The 12,947-nt window shown below is 36.0% G+C and overlaps 2 protein-coding genes across 2 annotated transcripts; both read right to left on the bottom strand.

Moving 5' to 3' along the window:
* Positions 1-2,791: 2,791 nt before the first annotated feature.
* LOC120338288 (carbohydrate sulfotransferase 3-like) lies at positions 2,792-5,412 on the bottom strand. The gene is made up of 4 exons (XM_039406262.2): positions 4,556-5,412; positions 4,352-4,460; positions 3,234-3,354; positions 2,792-3,100 (listed from the first exon to the last, which is right to left on the bottom strand). The coding sequence occupies exons 1-4, from the start codon at positions 5,370-5,372 to the stop codon at positions 2,873-2,875; spliced, it is 1,275 nt and encodes a 424-aa protein (XP_039262196.2). The 5' UTR covers positions 5,373-5,412; the 3' UTR covers positions 2,792-2,872.
* A 4,332-nt stretch (positions 5,413-9,744) lies between these two features.
* Positions 9,745-12,634, bottom strand: LOC120338268 (carbohydrate sulfotransferase 3-like). Its single transcript, XM_039406240.2, has 4 exons — positions 11,771-12,634; positions 11,550-11,658; positions 10,192-10,312; positions 9,745-10,056 (listed from the first exon to the last, which is right to left on the bottom strand). The coding sequence occupies exons 1-4, from the start codon at positions 12,591-12,593 to the stop codon at positions 9,829-9,831; spliced, it is 1,281 nt and encodes a 426-aa protein (XP_039262174.2). The 5' UTR covers positions 12,594-12,634; the 3' UTR covers positions 9,745-9,828.
* Positions 12,635-12,947: the final 313 nt, after the last annotated feature.

Genomic DNA, 12,947 nt, shown 5'->3' with positions numbered 1-12,947 from the left:
GGTGCTCTTGTTTCTGTTTCTCAGCTATGCGGACTCAACATGCATGATGCCTCGTGTTTTCTGGCCATCGTCATTTTTTAGATTTTGGTACCATAATTGAATACTTTCCTGATAATGGCTACTTTGTGAGTTTACTTCAGGGTAAGTTTATTCCATTGCATAAATGTTAATTCTTACACTGCTGTGGATCATTGATTCTGTAGCCGAAAAATTAGTTATGAGTTTGAAATAAAAAATATATTGAAAATTTAAGACTTCGGCTAGTGCTTGAAGCAGATTGAGCATTGATATATCCTAGCTGATATTATGTCATTTTTTTTTCATTTTGCTATAGTAGAGATATTCTTTGCGTAGACTCTGGCAAGGAAAACATTCTTTCTCTCGCACTCCTCCGAGGAGCATCAAGAACGGGCAAGTCGGTCTGGCCCATTTGTTGTTGTTCTGTGTCAGTCACGTTCAATTTAGTGAATCGTCTATTCATCATTCTGGGCCAATAAGTAGTTTGTCTTGAACGCTTTTTCATACAGAAATTGCCCTGATGCGCGTCGTAGAGTCGATGTCGAAATAGTTTCCTTTCTTGACCCTCGGGAAACTACACATATATACTGACAATATATAATATCAAGCCGTCGTCCACAATCAAATCATTTCGTATTTTCCAAAAGTGCTGTGCGCAAAATAATGCTTGTTCACATTTTGACAGAAACCCATCATTGACCACTCTGATCAAATTTTGGTACTCCTGATTCTATTGAGACTTCGCGGAGAAATGTCAAGTAATGCTAATTACAAATTTTTGTATTCCGCATCAAATTATTGCCTACGCGAGATCGGGATCATAAGTGAGACCGTTGTTGTAAATATTGAATACACTTTCGCACATGCTTTTACTTCAACTCAAGTGAGACTCCTCTTCAGAGCAAGGTAAAAACTAATATACTATGGTAATATCCTTGTGAAAAACAAAACGGACATAAAGCGCACATTGAAAAAATGCACGCATCCGTGCATGAACACAACACTCGCTCTTCAATTAAGTTCAATGTCCTTTCACTTAGCAAATCCCGAAATTCCCCAAAATACGAATACTGAATTACTTTAAAAACAGTATATTATAGAGCGTGGTCCCTAAAAAATGGAACCATCAACTTCTCAATCACTTCTACGAAAATGGAATGAATCATTTCATTTTGTCTACACCTGTACGTCTGTTTGTACCCAAAAGTGTCGAAAAATCTAGGACGTTTTGCACAAAAAATATGTTGTTCATAGAATATGTTTCAAATGCCCTCCTCGGCAATTGCATTTTTTTTGCAACATTGTCAATCACTTATCTTTGGATATTTCTCTATATTTATTTTTGCAATTGCAGCCAGCCTTTAGTTCACCAATCGTTTGAGGATTGTTCTGATACAAATTGCCCTTCGAACACCCTACCTATCAGAATCTGAGAGGTCTAGTCCGATAATTAAGGTGCCCACTAGATGTCATTTCCGACTCTTCTCTCAGGAAATCATGTTCTGTATTCACCGTTTGAACTCTTTCATTTCCATGTCCTGACAGCAGAAAGTGCGCTTCAGCAGCAAACTAAGTGAGTGGTTGAAAAATTTGCCAAACTTTTGAGTATAAGCAAACGCAAACAGAAGTTCAAGCGCAAATAAAATTAAATAGGTTTTTTGGAGATAGTTAAGAAGTTTTCGTTTTCTAGATAACCCTGAATGTCCAGAAGCGAAAATGCACCCCTATCATTGGATTTATACTTTCAAACCCATGTTCAGTCTTTCAGTGTTCGATCTCTTTAGCAACAGAATCAAATTGAAATATCCCCACGTGTGAGATCGGATCAAAAGTTTTTTTTATTGCTCTTGCCAGCTCATTCATGGTAGAGCGTGTACTATTTAGTGCAGTGACCGCACTTTTACATATCAAGAGAGATTTTCTCAACAGTGTCAGATTAGACTCAAGACTCTTTTTGACTGAAATGAAGCTAGATATTATCAAACTGGTGGTATTTCACTAGGCTCAACCTCCACATTATACTAATGATAAATGGAGAATAAAGTATTTGTCAGGGGGGCGTTTGCTGGTTAAAAAGTCGCCTAGCGGGCGCTGGCAGAAAAGAAGTTCGAGAAACACTGATTTACTTTATTTATTTTAATAGTCATTGTTTGAATTTTTATGCTATATTCAATAACTGTTAGGCTTACTCGCAGATGTCGATGATAGATAACCAGTAGGCCTATTGGTTTCTCGTATATCCCTTCACCCCTAAATACCAGTTTTGCTTCCTTACAATATATATTCTATGTATATATGGTAAATAATGAACCACTGATTGCGCTGAATTATTCAAACTATTCCTAGTACGATTGTTTCACAGAGTTCGGTGATTACTGAAAAGTGCAAAACGGACCAAAGATCGTTGTTTCCCGTCTTACCGAATGTGACTAATCCCAATACATCCATTCATACTCATTAATCTATTAACGCATCTAAAACCTTCATGAAGGCCATATGCATCCTTAATATACACTAATACAGAACTAACAATCGTGCTCGCCTCTTCCTCCCACTCGATCGGCGATAAGATCTATTTTTCAATCTCAATGGCAAAGGTTCCGATTTCTGACCACTATCTATATATCTCCATAAGACTATGCTCCTTTTTCATTATTCACCAACAGAGTGAGTTTCATATAAAATGCCTTTCATGTATCGACATTATATAACTGGCGTTTACACCGGAGTTGTCGCGATATATGTGAACTGCTTTGTTAAAAGAATTATCTCATTCATTGAGTAAATTGTATTTGTATAGAAGCTTGAAACTAATAAAATATAATTTTTGATATATAGTGTATTGTATTTCTTTTTACCAAAGTTTTATTGACAAATCATTAAGTTCTTCAGTTGTGTGTAATAATTTATATCCTAGTCTGTCCATAACGTCTTTGCATTTGTCCTGAACGTGATGTATCATATCCATTGGCAATTGTTTTCTCCACTTCGAAATAATTTGACTTGAATTACGAACTGTCCCGTATGGATCATTGGATTCTTTCAACAACTTTTCAAGTTTGATCTTGGCGCGAATTCGATCCTGAAAAAAAAAACATATTATATTCACTTGAATTCTATCACTACCAGTTAGTCACGTGTCGCTCGGAATTGAAGAATCAGAAATTGATTGTTTCATAGGAGTTTCAAAATTTAGATATTGACTTTCATCTTACCGATTCCGGAATTGCAAGATTTCGTACGGTATGTTGCAGTTCTTTTATCTTTAGTAACGGATTCATCGAAGTCTCGTCCACCCATTCTTTTACATCTTGTGGTAATTCCAATCCAATGTTGCTAATATGAAAATAGAACCGTATAGAATGACAGTACAGAATAAAACCTCTCACACAAATATACAGGTGCTACTTGATGATCAATGCATTTGAACTTGGTTTTATACCTCTAATGGGCAGTCATTGTCTTATAAATTGGAATATATTTTCAAGCGTTTTCTCGAGAACGGGTCTTTGAAAAATGCTCAAAAATGGAAAAAGCCAATTAAAAGGTAGAGCCTCAGGTGACCCCACAGCTAATTCTAACTTCAATATGACAATTTTGTGTTTACCCAAATAATATATATATTAGTAGCTAGCAGTCATTTTGAGTTCAAACTGCCTGCTCACAACTTCAACTAACATATAACATATTAGTCCTGCAATATGCCAAATTGAAAACATTTGTAAATTGTGTCTTGAATATGATGCTTGTTCTGGGGTCTTATTGAGAGTGAATGAATGTGTGAAACGTTTCATAAAACGTATACAGACATTTGCACTATTATAAGTAGTAACTAAAATTTTTTATCTAGCAATATGTTAACTCAGTGCGTATATATTGCACTTCGTGGAATAAATCGACGTTTTTATATTAGTATGCATAAGTTGTTCTATTAATTGATTGTTACTGAACTTGCTACCAAAAGAAGGTGTTTGGGTATTTGCAAGCGACTTTCTGCGCTACGATTACTTCACAATAAATCTTTGTTCAATTACATATTTCATTGGTAATACAATGTTATTGACATTAAAATATCATTATTGCCTCAAAATTCATTTGGACACTCAATCTTTTAATCTACGCTATCTTATTCAAAATAATATAATATTGCTTAGTTTCCTGCTATAAAACGTAATATACAAAAATATCGATCCCGTATTCCCCAGATCTATATATATCTATCTATACACTATTTACAAGATGCTCTGTGAAGTTAAATTAGGAGTTCCCGTAAAATATTTTTCTAGTTACATACAAAGCTTTATGCAAAATCACATTTATGCCAAATATTTACTTATATATCAGCTTGGCTCCTTCGACTGGGTCTATGGCTATGTCTTCATATCGTACTCGCATATATCTGGCATGAGGCAACTGGATTTTCATAAAATGACTTTCAGTATCTGAAAAAATATAATTTAAAATGTGAGGCATTATAGCCTTATTGCTATGAACATTACAAAATGGTTCAAGAACATAGAAGTAGGCGAGCATTTACCTAAAACGTTTCCTTTTTCGGCAAGATCAAAATTCGTTCTCAGCCGTGTGCATAGATAATTAGCAGCTCGGCTTATTCTATTTGCTTTAAGTTCCAATTTTATTGCCGAATTCACAACAGCCCTTGGATCGCGAACAAGTTCAATAATATGAACATCATATCCTTTTTGAGTTAGATGTCGAGCAATGTCTTTAAATGATGCAAGTGAACAAACGCGTATAATCTTGAAGGCCAAAAGCTCTGCCTGTCGACATACTTGTGACCAAAGCTCCATGTTTAATGGAAACCCACAAACAGCTGATCTGCGATCAAACAGACGACTTTGAGTAGAACGCCTTCCAAGCTTTTTTGATCGAGTTGCGTAACATAATGAAGCATACCTGTTGAGTGCGGGTTCGAGGTTCCCACTAAAACACACGCCTTCTTTCCCGCACAGTTCCGCTGGTTTCGAACTGCGTGTTTGAGTTAGAAATGCTTCAGTATATTTTTCGGTCAAGTTTTTATAGTTACATAGCGAAATATTTTTTAAAACTTGCAATTGTACCTCCTCGTTTTCGCAGCTCGGGAGGAATGGTAATAGCGGTTCAAACATATAAAAAGCCTTTTCGTTATGATTGAAGAGATCTCCAAAAAATGACGATCCTGACCTTTGATTAGTTAAAATAAACACTATCTTATTTGCGTTCGGATACAATTGTGCGTCTTTTACAACAACGTTTCGATGTTGACGAGTATAAAACACGAGAAGTACTAAAAAAGATAAGCTAGCCAGCACTTTCCATCTCATATTCATACAATCCCAAATCTTTATCGCCATGAGTCCAAGTGTTGTTGCTGAAACAGGCAGCTTTCTAAAGAATGAGGCATGTCGCACAGCTCATGTCGCTCGAGGTAGAAGTTAGACCTGCTTCAGCCCCAGGCTATAATGTCGCGTCAAATATTCGTAGTAAACTGAAATGGTCGGCATATCATGTAATTGTTTGGAGAATCAATGATTTTTTTTTTATACACTTTGATGTAGTTGATTTAAGCAAATAGTTTTATAGGAAATATGCAATTTTAAAAGATTTATCATTGGTTTGATTAATCAGCTGATAATATACAACTTTAATCAAGCAAAGGATATGATTGTGCAGGTGTCTTTAACTTTTTTAAATGATTCTGGCACTGTGCTCGTCAACCGGGTGTAAAATACACCACAGAGTGTATCAAACACCTCAATGGGTGTATCACATCGATTGGGTGTTTAGAATGCGGTAGTAGTGTATACAAGTATATTCCAATACTCGATACGCTTGTTCTAAATGTTTTCAGAGAAAATTGGTAGCTTAAGCACAACGTATACTATGTATACCGTTTCCCAAGTTGTTATTACCTGCTTATCATAATGCCAGCCCATCAACGGCGTGCTGTTGTTATTGCGTAAATCATTTTGGTGAACTTCGTGAATTTCGATCAGATTTGGTACAGAGCTTAACACATATAAAAACTACAACAAAACTGTGGATAGCACTTCTAGAAGATTTTGAGTATTATATTCTTGCACGATATTTTTTTTCGCATTTTCGTTCGAATGCCTACAACATTTCTTTCCGAACAAGGGTAACCCCATAAAACTCTTAGAAAAAAATGCAGATATATTAACGAGAGAGACATTCGAAACAAGCTTATTATTATTACCTCGCATTGTATACCCGGCTGGTGAAATCCCGGAGCAACTTTAACATTGAATAAATAATGAAGTATTAGGTCTGTCTATGATCATGCATAGTATTTCAAGGCGATTAAAAATGTATGATTGCTGGAAGGTACCAGGTTTTGAGTGAAGGAAAAGAGGGTGTACCTTTTCGAAAAAAGGTTGAGCAATGTGACTGGCATGACAGCAATTTTTATGTACAAAGAATAACAATTAAAAGTTGATTATTCCTTAATATTTTAAAACATTTTAATGTGGGTGCCATTCTAAAAGTCATCGCTGAACCCCTCATTATGAATATTTCCAATAGATGTCGTTTTAGCTGAAAGTGACTTCACTGTTTTAACGGCCTCGGCTACCCCAATAGATTGGCGTTGACATGACATGATTGACGCCCCACCTGAAGAAAATTGTGGGCCGCCATCCTCTCCAATTCGTAAACGCAAAAAATTTTCTTAATCGAGTGAATTACACGCCTGGAGAAGGGTAAAATACGTCATCCGGAAAGCCTAACTGTGTACACCAAATAGCTTTTTCCAGCATAAGAAAATAAATCAGCGGAAACCTCCAGAAATATACACTCGGGAATAGGATCTGATGTCATTGGCTCCTTCGGCAACTTTGGGACATTTCTTGGCACTTGTCCACATGATTGGACAACATTTTCGATATCAACGCTTATTCCGGGCCAATAGATAATTTGTCTTGCACGCTTTTTTATACGGACAATGCCCTGCTGCGCGTCGTAGAGTCGATGTGAAGTTTCCCTTCTTGTCCTTCGGGGAACTACACTACTGGCATTATCTAATATCAAGCTGTCGTCCACACTCAAATCATTTTGTAATTTCCAAAATGATGCTTGTTCACATTTTGACGGAAACCCTTCTTTGACCACTCTAATCAAATTTTGGTACTCTTGATCCTATTCAGAGACTTCGCGGAGACATGTCAAGTTATACCTTTTCAAATTTTTGTATTCCGCCTCAAATTGTTGCCCTACGCGAGATCGGGATCATAAGTGAGACCGCTGTTGTAAATATTGAGTACACTTTCACACATGCTCCCTCTTCAACTAAAGTGAGCAGATTTAGTTTCTATATTGAAGACAAAATGTGAGAACATGTGGATTAAATTCCGGTATTCCGAGCCAACCTCAAATATTTTAAATATTGTATGTTATGAGAATTAGGTTCAGTTATTCCTGTTGCAGTGTGCTACACTTTGTGATGCTTTGTTTGGTGACCGTACATTTGAACCCATGTACATTTGAACCCATGCGTATATCCACGGGTTCAATCTATATGCGGGTGCTAAAACCCATGGGTTAGGGTTAGTATGGGTTTAACTATCCGTGGAACAAAAAAAATTCCGTAGGTGCAATAGCATACAGGTGCAATTGTCATGGGTTCAAATGTACGTGGGTTCAAACGTAATGGAACCGCTTTGTTTATGTTCTGTCATTACTTATCGATTTTAATTGGTAAGTATGTTGATAGGTATTTGTCTGTTTGTCTATCTGTCTGTCTGTTAGATGCAGTCGATATCTCACGAAATCGAGATTGAATTTGCTCCAGATTTTGCATGTGCATTCATCATATGTCGTACCAGAAGCCTATCGTTTTCAGATGAATTATGTCGTATAATTAGCGAGGTATTAATTAATTAGTGACGGGACACAAGGTGTCACTATGGAGTGAAAGCGCTATTTTGGGGGATCCCTAACTTTCGATCGATAAGTCTTTGGTCTATGACCGATATTCTCGTTATTTCATTATCGTTCTTTGTGTTGTGATCACTGATTACCGTCAAGCGACAGCGAACTTCATCCGCCTTACTGCATTAGTTACGAGCTGTTACGAGTATTAGACGTGGCCCGATCAAGTTTGGCTATACTTAGTGACTCAATGTAATTATGTTGCATGTTCTTGTGTTTAGCTTAAGATTAGTTTTTAGTTTCTTAAAACCATAATTCTGGTTATAATAAATAAACAGTTGCTGGTATCAGTGGGCCAATGTTACAACATTGTGTAAACCTACACGAAGAAAACTACAATATCTGACTTGATCTTTTTCTTAACAACTTCAAGTGGTTGATCAATAAACATGATTCCGTTTCAAATTCATTCTCACCTAGAAAAAATAAAGTTTATCTCAAGCCTTGGATTAGGCCTCCTGAAGGAATTCGTAAGTCCATCACACATAAAAATAATATGTTTTAAAAAATGTTTGAAGGGAAGTTGGTCCCAGCGTCTCTACTTCAAAAAATACAAGACGAAAATAAAATCTAATATATTACGGTAATATCCTTGAAAACAACAGAAGGGACATTAAACGCCTATAGAGAATATACACGCATTTGTGCATGAACTTAACACTCGCTCTTCAACTAAGATCAATCTCCTTGTACCTCGTTTTTCGATGAGCAAATCCCAAAATTCCCTGAAATACGAAGACGAAATACGATTAGCTTATGATATAAATAATTGGTCTCTGATCAAGTACAAATCCATGGCTATCTTTCATATATTTTTTGAATAGGTTTGTTCTCCTCATATCAGAATAATCCTTTATCTTTATGTATTCTATGAATTCATGATGATTTCAGCACCTTACCTTCCAAAGCACAATACTTGCGCCTGTCTCCACGCACTTTTATTCTGAACACCGTCAAACAAATTAGTATTCTCAAATATAATTTAGACCGGTTTATTGGCCTACTTTCCATCACGGGATATATATGCAAATCGTATTCAAATAACCACAGGTTCCATAATGCCCGTATTCCCGCCGCCGTTTCCGTCGTTACTCGCATATTGGTGCTCGGAGTCGTTTTACGTTTCTTCTTGTATCGGGCTTCTGGATATTCAGGTCGCTTCGACGTACTTTGACTTACTATATCTATTTTAATAGTCATTGTTTGAATTTTTATGCTATATTCAATTACTGTTAGGCTTACTCGCAGATGTCGATGCTAGATAACCAGTATTGATTTCTCGTACCTCTCTTCACCCCTAAATACCAGTTTTGCTTCCTTACAATATATATTCACGAAGTGTATTTTATGTATGGTGAAAAATAAACTACTGATTACGTTGAATTTTTCAAAATATTCTTAGTATAGATGTTGCACAGAGTTCGGTAATTACTGAAAAGTGCGGAAGGGTGAAGGGACCAAAGGTCGTTGTTTCACGTCTTACCGAATGTGACTGATCCCAATACATCCATTCATATCCATTTATCTATTAACGCATCCAAAATCTTCATCAAGGCCATATACTTCTCTAATATAGGCCTACACTAATACAGAACTAACGACCGTGCTCGTTTCTTCCTCTTACTCGATAAGATCTATGTTTCAATCTCAATGGCAAAGGGACCGATTTCTGACCACTGTCTATCTATCCCCATAAGACCATGCTCCTTTTTCATTATTCACCAACTGAATGTGTTTCGTGTAAAATTCCCTTCATGGTTAACTGCTTTGTTAAAAGAATTATCTCATTCATTGAGTAAATTGTATTTGTATAGAAGCTTGAAACTAATAAAATATAATTTCAATAACTAGTGTTAATTTTTTTTACCAAAGTTTTATTGACAAATCATTAAGTTCTTCAGTTGTGTGCAATAATTTATATCCAAGTCTGTCCATAACGTCTTTGCATTTGTCCTGAACTTGATGTATTATATCCATTGACAATTGTTTTCTCCACTTCGAAATAATTTGACGTGAATTACGAACTGTCCCGTATGGATTATTGGATTCTTTCAATAACTTTGCAAGTTTGATCCTGGCGCGAATTCGATCCTAAAAAAGATAACTCATTATATTTTCTTTGAAATTCTATCACTATCAGTTAGTCATGTATCGCTCGGCAGTGAAGAATTATAATTAGATTGTTTCATAGGAGTTCCAAGAGTCGGATTTTGACTTTCATCTTACCGATTCCGGAATTGCAAAATTTTGTACGGTAGTTTGCAGTTCTTTTATCTTTTGTAACGGATTTATCGATGTCTCGTCCACCCATTCTTTGACATCATGTGGTAATTCCAATCCAATGTTGCTAATATGAAAATAGAACAGTATAAAATGACAGTACAGAATAAAATCTCCAACACAAACATACCAGGTGTGCTGATTGATGAATTTGAGTTCGGGTTTATAACTTTAAACGGGCAGTCATTGTTTCATACATTGGAATACATTTTTAAGCTTTTTTCGAGGAAAAACTGTTCATAAATGACAAAAGCCACTCAAAAAGTATGAAAAGCCTCAGATGACCCAAAAGCTAATTTTAACTTTGAGGCAATTTCGTTTCGGCCTAAATATACTTTAGTAGCTAGCAGTCGTTTTGAGTTCAAACTGTCTACTCACAAATTCAACTAAAAATATAATAAATTAGTCCTGCGATATGCCAAATTGAAAACATTTGGTATTTCGATTCATATTAGAGTCTTTATGGTTTTATAAAACAATAGACGTATGTACTATTATGAGTAGTAACTAAGAATTAGAATTTTTATCCCGCAATATTTTTAACTCAGTGCGTGTAGATTGCACTTTGTGATATGGATTGACTTTTTTACATCGGCATATACGGTTTCAAGTTATTTTGTGGATGCATGGTTACTGAACTTGCTACCAATAGAAGGAGTTAGGTATATTCAGCCGACTCTGTGCGGTTGAATTAGCCTACATCAAATTTAATCTTTGTTCAATTACATGTTTCGGCGCACGGCATCTCCGTCGACGATAACGAACTCGCTAACGCCAGTGATCTCTCTCATATTTGCATATCGGGATCGTTACGACGAGAAAACGAGAGAAATAGCATGCTTGATTTCGAGTGATCGTTTGCGCGTTTTGGACGACAATCCGTATACATCGACCGGCCTTATTTCGTCACTGTGACGTAGTCAAATGGGAGTTAAAAATGACATATGCAAAAATAGTTGTGCCACGCTAATTAGAAGTACTTAACGGCATTTAGTGATCTAGCCCCCATATTTCGTTGGTAATTCGATGTTATAGGATTTGAAAAGGCATTCTTGCCTTAACATTCATTTAGTTACTAAAGCTTTTAATCTACGATACCTTTTTTATTAAAATAATAATAATAATAATAATATTAAAATAAACAGTTTAGTTTTCCTTCAATCACTATAACATTTATTTTTTTTAATTCCTCAGATCTATATGCTAATCACGAGATGTTGTAACCCGGGGTTCCAGTAAAATATTGTTCCAGTTACAGACAAAGCTTTATGCAAAATCACATATATATCATGCAAAATATTTACTTATATATCTCCTTGACTCCTTCGATTGGGTCTATGGCTATGTCTTCATATCGTACTCGCATATATCTGGCATGAGACAACTGAATTTTCATAAACTGACTTTCAGTATCTGAAAAATATAATATAAGAAGTGACGCATTAGTTCATATCCTCATTGATTAGCTTTATTGATACGAACAATACAAAATGGGTGAAGAACGTAAGAGTAGGCTTGCATTTACCTATAACATTTCCCTTTTCGGCAAGATCAAAATTCGTTCTCAATCGATCGCATAGACGGTTGGAAGCTCGGCTTATTCCCTTTGCTGAAAGTTCCAACTTCATCGCCGAATTCACAACAGCCCTAGGATCTCGAACAAGTTCAATTATATGAACATCATATCCTTTTTGAGTTAGATGTCGAGCAATGTCTTTGAATGATGCAAGTGAACAAACGCGAATAATTTTGAAGGCCAAAAGCTCGGCCTGTCGACATATTTGTGACCAAAGCTCCGTTTTCAAGGGAAATCCACAAAAATGTGATTTGGGATCAAATAGACTACTTTGAGTTCTGGCAGAATACGTCCCAAGCTTTTTTGATCGAGTTGCGTTACATAACGAAGCATACCTGTTGAGTGCGGGCGCGTGGTTCATACTAAAACACACGCCTTGTTTTCCACACAGTCCCGCTGGTTCCGAACTCCTTGTTTGAGTTAAAAATGCTTCAGTATATTTTTTGGTCAAGTTTTTAAAGTTACATAGCGAAATATTTTTTAATACTTGCAATTGAACCTCCTCGTTTTCGCAGCTCGGGCGGAATGGCAGAAGCGGTTCAAACAAATAAAAAGCCTTTCCGTTGTGATTGAAAAGATCCCCGAAAAATGACGATCCTGACCTTTGATTAGTTAATATAAAAACTATCTTAGTTGCGTTCGGATACAATTGTGCGTCTTTTACAACAACTTTTCGATGTTGACGAGTATAAAACACGAGAAATACAAAAAAAGATAAGCTAGTAAGCGCTTTCCATCTCTTATTTATACAATACCAAATCTTTATCGCCATGAGCCCAAGCGTTGTTGCTGAAACAGGCAGCTTTTTAAAGAATAAAGCATGTCGCACAGCTCATGTCGCTCGATGTAGAAGTTAGACCTGTTTCAGCCCCAGGCTATAATGTCACGTCACACATTTGTAGTTAACTGAAATGGACGGCATGTCATGTAATTGTTTGAAGAATCAATAATTTTCTTTTATCTTTTATACATACTTGATTTGGGCAAATAGTTGATTTAAGCAAAAAGTTTTATAGGAAAAAAGTGATTTTATAAGATTATCATTGATTTGATCAATTAGTTGATAATATACAACCTTAATTAAGCAAAGGAAATGATTGTGCAGGTGCCTCTAACTTTTTTAAAT

This window comes from Styela clava, chromosome 10 (assembly GCF_964204865.1).
Source record: "Styela clava chromosome 10, kaStyClav1.hap1.2, whole genome shotgun sequence".
NCBI lineage: Eukaryota > Metazoa > Chordata > Ascidiacea > Stolidobranchia > Styelidae > Styela > Styela clava.
This window is presented reverse-complemented; position numbering and strand designations above follow the sequence as displayed.